Source organism: Myotis davidii, unplaced genomic scaffold, assembly GCF_000327345.1.
Source record: "Myotis davidii unplaced genomic scaffold, ASM32734v1 scaffold54, whole genome shotgun sequence".
Classification (NCBI taxonomy): domain Eukaryota; kingdom Metazoa; phylum Chordata; class Mammalia; order Chiroptera; family Vespertilionidae; genus Myotis; species Myotis davidii.
The window spans coordinates 1530007-1537369 of record NW_006287915.1 but is presented as its reverse complement, the minus strand read 5'-3'; the positions used below and the strand labels follow the sequence as shown (position 1 = coordinate 1537369).

Here is a 7363-nt window from a genome sequence, read left to right as displayed (position 1 = left end):
TGATAAGACTAGAGGTCTGGCGCACAAAATTCGTGCACGGGTGTGGGGAGTGTCCCTCACCCTGGCCTGCACCCTCTTGCAATCCAGGATCCCTTGGGGGATTCCAACTGCCGATTTAGGCCCGATCCCACAGATAGGGCCTAAACCGGCAGTCGGACATCCTTCTCGCAATCCAGGACCTCTGGCTTCTAACTGCTCGCTAGCCTGCCTGCCTGATTGTCCCTAACCACTCACCTGCCTGGCTGATCACCCCTGACCACCATGCCTACCTGCCTGATCACCCCTAACTCACCTGCCTGCCTGCCCGATTGCCCCTAACAACTCTGCCTGCAGGCCTGCTCACCAACAACTTGCTCCCCCCTCAAACCCTCCCTGCTGGCCTTCTCGCCCCCACTGCCTTCCCTGCTAGCCGCTGTTTATCTACCACTCCTGAGTGAATTTTATAATTCCTGGCCATTATTCAAAAGGGTCTTCCTCACTAAATTATTTTTTTTTTGCTTCTTAGCAGCTCTATTTTAATTTTTTTTAACTTTTTATTGATTAAGGTATTACAAATGTGTCTTTATCCGCCCCCATTGTCCCCTTATCTGCCTAGTCTTGCCCTCACCCTCACCCCCTGTTGTCTGTGTCTATCACTTATGCTTTGAGGAAACTCCATACTGTTTTCCATAATAGCTGCACCAGTCTGCATTCCCAACATCAGTGACTGCTTCTTTGGAGAAACTACACCTTGAGGTCAGCTAAAGTTAAGATGCTATAAACTAATTCTAGAATGCAAAGGGAGAAAAAGGAGGAAGTACTTAATTACGTATATGGACAAAACACTCTCTTTGAGCAAACTTTAGTCAGATTTCTCTAAGCCCTGTTCTGGACCAGGCCTCAGTCTTGCTCCCTCCCCCATCCTTGCCAGATCTAAATAGACCAGTGTCAGCAAGAATCCTGCCATGTCAGTTTAGAGAAAACCCTGCCAGCCTCATGGCCCCCAACTGCCCTCTCTGGTCGGTCTCCTGGTCTAATTAGCATATTACCCTTTTATCTTCCACCCTTGATATCTGATCACTCTCAATATGTTACCAAATTCCTCAGTCCCCACCCTTGATATCTGATCATCTGGACTGCTTTTAGTAATTTTCCATCCACTCATTTCCCCCCCACAGCCCCAACTCCAACTCTACCCCTTGGCTGTAAATCTCCAGCTGTCTTCATTGTATTAGGAATTGAGCACAGTTTATGCTGAGGTCTCTCTTTCCTATTGCAGTAGTTTCTGAATAAAATCTACCTTTGTTGCTTTAACTTTTATCTGGCTCTGGTTCTCTGATAATATGCAAAACCTGATACATATATATACACAGAGTTCTGATGTTTAAAATAATATATAGTCTTAATGCCCTTATGATGGTGATAGCAATAGAAATTAGTTCAAGTTCTAAGAGGGTAATTGGGTACTCTATATTTGAAATATTTAAAACACTGCTTTATTATCTAGTAATTTTCTTTTTAGGAATCAATCCTACTAAATATGGAATATACCTTATGTATAAAGATATCCATAGTAGCATTATTTATAATAAAGAAAAATGGAAAGAAATCTGAATATCCAATACTAATTTGTTATGTAAATTATAATGTATGCCTTTGAGGAAGCATGGTGCAACCCTCAAAATGTTTATTAAGTGTCATAGTAACCAAAAGCATACTTATGAAATGATGGTAAGTAGAAAAAATCAGGATTATATAAAATTGTGGTCTCATTTAGCAAATAAATATCAGCATGTGTGATATAATTTGCATCAAAGTCCATTGTGAATCTAGAGCAATAATTTTTATGGTGTCAAGATCTATTTTTCTAACAATGAGCTTCTGTTCCATGTTAAATGTACTCTCTGTGTACCTATGAACTGTGCCTACTTATAACTGGGGTAATTAAAGGAAAGCAATGATAATAATAGTTAATCTGTACAATACTTACTGTGTGTCAGGGCACTTTCTAAGATTCTTTACAAATCATTTCTTATCTACCCAATACGGAGGTACGTTTATTATCCCAATTTTACAGAAAGGGAAGCCAAGGCCCAGAGAAGTAAAAAGCCCAAAGTCATACTGCCAGTACACAAGACTTGATTCGAACCCAGACAACTTAAAGAACTTGTGCTCTTACCAATGGGAGACAGGATTTGCAATCAGACAGACCCTATGCTAGCCTCTTACTAGTGTCATGCTCTTGGTCCAATTATTTAACCTCCCTTTGTCTCAGTATTGCCATCTGTGGAAATAATAATGTGTATCTCACACAGTTACTGTGAGAGATAGTGAGATCATGAATATGAAAATAAAAAAGCCCCAGCTCGATGCTTGTCATTGCTGCTGTCAACTGACCTGAACTGACATGGCCTCCAGAGTTGGGCCCCCTTCATAGAATGGGGAGCCTCATGCAGTGGAGCTGGTCTATCAAAGGCTATTTTCCCCTCCCCCACAACCTCAATAGTTGATGGTAGGCTAGTATGAAAGCAAGTCTTGGACAAGTGCTGCTAAATATATAAACATTCATTAGCAAACAGAACACAGTCCTCTCTGTCCTGGGACACTCCAATCATATAATTCTATGAGAGGCTCACTTGAGATCCATTCCGAAGCCAGACCTGGCCAGGTCTGAAGTCGGGTCTGAGTCAAGGCCGGGGACGGGGGCCTCTGAGACGGGTCTCTGAAGTGCTGTGCTTGGCTTTTTCTTTACCTCATTTACCCAATGGCAGGAAGGCATGTCCCATCTTCCTACAAACCATCGTTGAGCACCATTCATTTCGCCAAAGGAAATCACTCTTGAACATTTCCTAATCTACCGAACAAACTCTGGCGTCTATTTCTATAGCCTTCCCCCCTTTGGAGTGTAGGTTTCTGATTGTTCAGAGGATGTGAATTAGATAGAGTTAACTTGTGTACCCTGGCATGTATAAAACTGGCTTCTCTCAAGTTATTCTGGTATGAAGCATTACCACACAGACACCATGGCAGTCATGTGTTTGCATTTGGTTGGTAAATAGCATAGTCTTCTCCCTTTCTGGATTCTTTGTCTTTGTCCATTCCCACCCAGGCATCCTCATTCTCAATGTAATGGGTGACTAGAGCCTTTTGGAGCCTAAGTGTTTATACTAGGAGAATACAATCAGAGAGGGATATACAGGGGTATAAAGAATTACACATCATTTCTCCCCAAGAAATAAGAGAGCTCACCATGTATTTAAAAGGACAAATCTAGGTCAAGTTATGATGTTACCTAGATACTCCAAAAACAGTTGTTTTTTTTAAAAAAATATGTTTTTATAGAGAGGGAGGGGAAAGGAGAGGGAGAAACATCCATCAGCCGCCTCCTGCACGCCCCCTACTGGGGATCGAACCTGAAACTTTGCCATGTGCCCCCACCAGGACTTGAACTGGGGACCTCTTTCTTGGTGCAAGGGAGGATGTTCAACCTACTAAGCCACACTGGCCAGGGCCCCCCAGAAAAGTTTTTAAAAAGCATTTCTACAAGTAAGAGATATGTTTTTATTTAACCAGCAGAACCTCTGTAAAAACTGAAACTGTTATTTCTGGAGATTCCAGAGTTTCCTTTGGAAATATCCCCCAACTCAGACAAAAGTCTGACTCACCCTCATAAAAATCTGTGTTGTAATAGGTGCACTGAGAACCACTGAAAACAGGGTTAAAAGCAGCAAGCCATATATGGAGAAACCCATATCTTCAAACCTGTCACTCGTGTTCTGCTTTGCCACTTCCCCAAGCTGTGCTCTGCAAAACCCAGACGCGCACAGGCAGAACCTGCGGGGCCCCGCGCCAGATGCCCGAGCATGCGAGTCACCCTTGCTCTGACAGCCTGGACGGTTTCTGTGGTCTCCAGTTACTCGTATTCACCAAACAGTTTACCGGATATCGACAATGAAGCGTTTATCAAAGACTGTGTTCGCATTCATAACAAGTTCCGATCAGAGGTGAAGCCGGCAGCCAGTGACATGCTGTACATGGTAAGGCAAATACCAGTGTTTGTGGCATAAGTCAGTCAAAAACAACGGATGTGCGCTGATTTTTGGAGGGGAATCCTTGGTCACCCTGGATGTTGCTGTTTGTTTGTGTTGTGTGTTTTTTTCATTGTCATTAATGTGCTCAGTAAATTTACAGTCTGTGATCAAAACAAACTCGGTGTAGCTGTCTGTCAACAACTGGGCAAATACATTTCAGTTCTCTTTGTGGTCACTTCCTTTCCTCAGGGCATAGATAGATTGCACTTCTCTTTTTGTCTTTTGTTCCCTTTTAATTTTTGTGAGGGTTTTGTGTTTGTTTTGGGCTCTAAGTGTAACTGTTTGTGGCCAGCAGAGTACTGCCGTTCTCAGGAAGACAGCAAATGGAGTATGGGGACACATCGGATTTTGATTCACTGGTTTGGGTTTGAATCACAGTTCTGTGGCTTTGAGCTGGTTTTTAACCCTTCTGAGCTCTTAAGATGTCAAGTATTGTGGTTACTACATTTTCTAAAAGACGTCAAACAGCACACAATATTTTGCACCTGCGGATACCTCTTGCTTTTAGAAACTTCTCTTTATGCCACTTTGCTTTACAAAAAGACCTACATCCCCACCTGTTTTCTCCAACTGAAAGACACCTGAAGAGGGTCTTCCCTTCCATGAAAAACAAGTGAAAAGCAGAAGGAGTGTTCAGTGTTGGTTTCCCAGCTGTACAGAGGCCGCTGCACCCTGAGCAAGCTCCTCCCAGGAGCTACATCAGCATCACAGCGTCAAGGTTTGACCTGTGTCTGTGGGCATTTGTGCTTCATTTCCACTTACTTGGTGCATCATTAGGAAGATGTGTCCTAAGGTCATTGCTTTTTCGCTTTACACCAATTTTGGCTAACCGAAGTGTTCATAGGTCTGCTCTACTTTCGGATAGCCAGGGCAACCTGTAATATGTTGGTGAGATGTTGGTCTGTGTCAATCACCCAGGTGCTAAATTCCACAAAATTAGATGCTCGTGTTTCCTAGTTACTACTTTAGACCATGCTTCTATAGAGGACCATGTGCAGTGGTTCCTTCTCTATTCTTGTCCTCACACCTCATTCCCCATTTAAATTCCCACTTTGCTCACTCCAGTTACATTCTTGCACAAATAGGTTCCATTCTTGACCCTCTTGTTGTTTCATATTTGTTTTCGCAGACCTGGGACCCAGTACTAGCCCAAACGGCGAAAGCGTGGGCAAAAACATGTCAGTTTTCACATAACGTACAGCTGAAGACACCCCACCTGCTGCACCCAAATTTCACTTCACTGGGAGAAAACATCTGGAGTGGGTCTCAGTCCATCTTTTCTGTGTCTTCAGCCATCACAAGCTGGTACAATGAAATTGAATACTATGACTTCAAGACTCGGAAGTGCAGCAAGGTCTGTGGCCATTACACTCAGGTAAGGATCTGCGCTGTGTTCTCTTGAGACCATCTTTTCATGGGTGAGGACAAAACTGGAACCAAGTGTTAAGAAAATATACAGGAAGCTAGTACAGCTGTCAATATGACAGAGTCGGGGTTACAGGTTTCCTCTTAAAAATAAATAAATGGAACGGAGTCCAATAGCAGAGTTGGTGGTTGAGCAGTTTAGTGGACATGGTGACATGTGCAGGCCTACCATGGCTTGGAATAATTTTGATAACAGCTCTCTTCCCGTGTGGCTTTATTCCATCTATAAGCAATCACAGGGCCTTAAGAGTGGATGGTCAAGTACGAGTGCTCTATGAAAGGTGAGGCCGTTGGTTTGGAACTACAAAATTGGGAGAAATGAGCCTCTCAGACAGAAGCATCGATAAGAATTGATGCTTTTGTATCCTCCAATTCTTTCAAAGGTGGATTGAGAGCTTTTCAAGTGTCACAAAAGGAGAAAAAAAACAAGTTACAGCCCCTAGAGAGACACCAACATGTAAACTAAAAGCCACAGTATAAACAATGCTGTGGCTTTTCTGCCCCCAAATCGATAGTATTAGTCCCAAAGCGACATTCAGAGCCTCCCATTGAGACTTTTTGTTTTGTTTTGTTCTGTTTTTCACTCAAGCTGGTTTTAGCTCCCTAACCCTAACTCAAGTTGGCAACTTCATGGGAAGAAGTTCCTAGGCAGCGTCTTCCGAAGTCTTCTCCATAGGCTACTTTCTGGACTGGACACGTGTGTGTGTGTGTGTGTGTGTGTGTGTGTGTGTGTGTGTGTGTGTTTCTTTTCTATTTTATTTTTCCATCACAATTTATTCCCTCTATGCTCTCTTCTACACCCCTCCCCCTGCCACAATAACCACACTGTTGTCCATGTTCATGAGTTCTCTCTCTTTTTTCTTTTATGCTCAAACCCTCCACCCCCACGACACCCCACCTCACCGCTCCCCACCCCACCCTATCCCACCCCACCCCACTCCACTCAAGCTGTCTGCCTGCTGGACATGTTTTGTTTACTTACGTTTATTTCCTGGCAGTCGTTGTTAAGCCAAGAACTAAAGGGACTTAATCTATGTTGGACAGGTTTGAATGAGCAAGAATGTGTTGAAATGAGGTGTGATGGCAAAAACATTCCTAACAAGAGTTTTTCTTTTTTTTAATGTATTTTACTGAGTTTTTACAGAGAGGAAGGGAGAACGATAGAGAGTTAGAAACATTGATCAGCTGCCTCCTGCACACCCCCTACTGGAAATATACCCGCAACCAAGGTACATGCTCTTGACCAGAATCGAACCTGGGACTCTTCAGTCCACAGACCTATGCTCTATCCACTGAGCCAAACCGCTTAGGGCCCTAACAAGAGTTTTTAAAGAGCAAATGTTATTAGAAAAACTCTTAACACAGTTCAGCTCCGTAAAGCCTTTGACTTCACTGGTATTGTTATAGGTAAAACAAGTTAAGCACAGTTACAGAGAGGTTATGACTGTGTGATGAGAGGGACAGGACAGATTTCAGTGAGATTTTCATACTGTAAGCAAAGAGGGGCTATGAAGTCATCAGTAGCATTAAGTTCATTTCTTGGAAAATAAGTAAGGTTCCCTGAAATTTATTCCATAAACCATCAATTTTGGTTTATGTTTATTTTATTTATTTATTGTTTATTTATTTATTTATTTTATTTTTTTTTTTTAAAATATATTTTATTGATTTTTACAGAGAAGAAGGGAGAGGGATAGAGAGTTAGAAACATCGATGAGAGAGAAACATCGATTAGCTGCCTCCTGCACACCCCCACTGGGGATGTGCCCGCAACCAAGGTACATGCCCTTGACGGAATCGAACCTGGGACCTTTCAGTCCGCAGGCTGACGCTCTATACACTGAGCCAAACCGTTTTCGGCATCTTTA

At 42.8% G+C, this 7363-nt stretch overlaps 1 protein-coding gene across 1 annotated transcript in view; it reads left to right on the top strand.

Annotated features, from left to right (window-relative positions):
- The first annotated feature begins 3752 nt into the window (after window positions 1–3752).
- The window catches only part of GLIPR1 (GLI pathogenesis-related 1), an 18606-nt gene continuing 14995 nt past the window's right edge, over window positions 3753–7363 (top strand). The window contains exons 1-2 of the mRNA XM_006759731.2: window positions 3753–4016; window positions 5200–5445. Of these exons, the coding sequence (XP_006759794.1) occupies window positions 3843–4016; window positions 5200–5445 (420 nt within the window). The 5' untranslated portion in view covers window positions 3753–3842. The remainder of the gene's footprint in view (window positions 4017–5199; window positions 5446–7363) is intronic.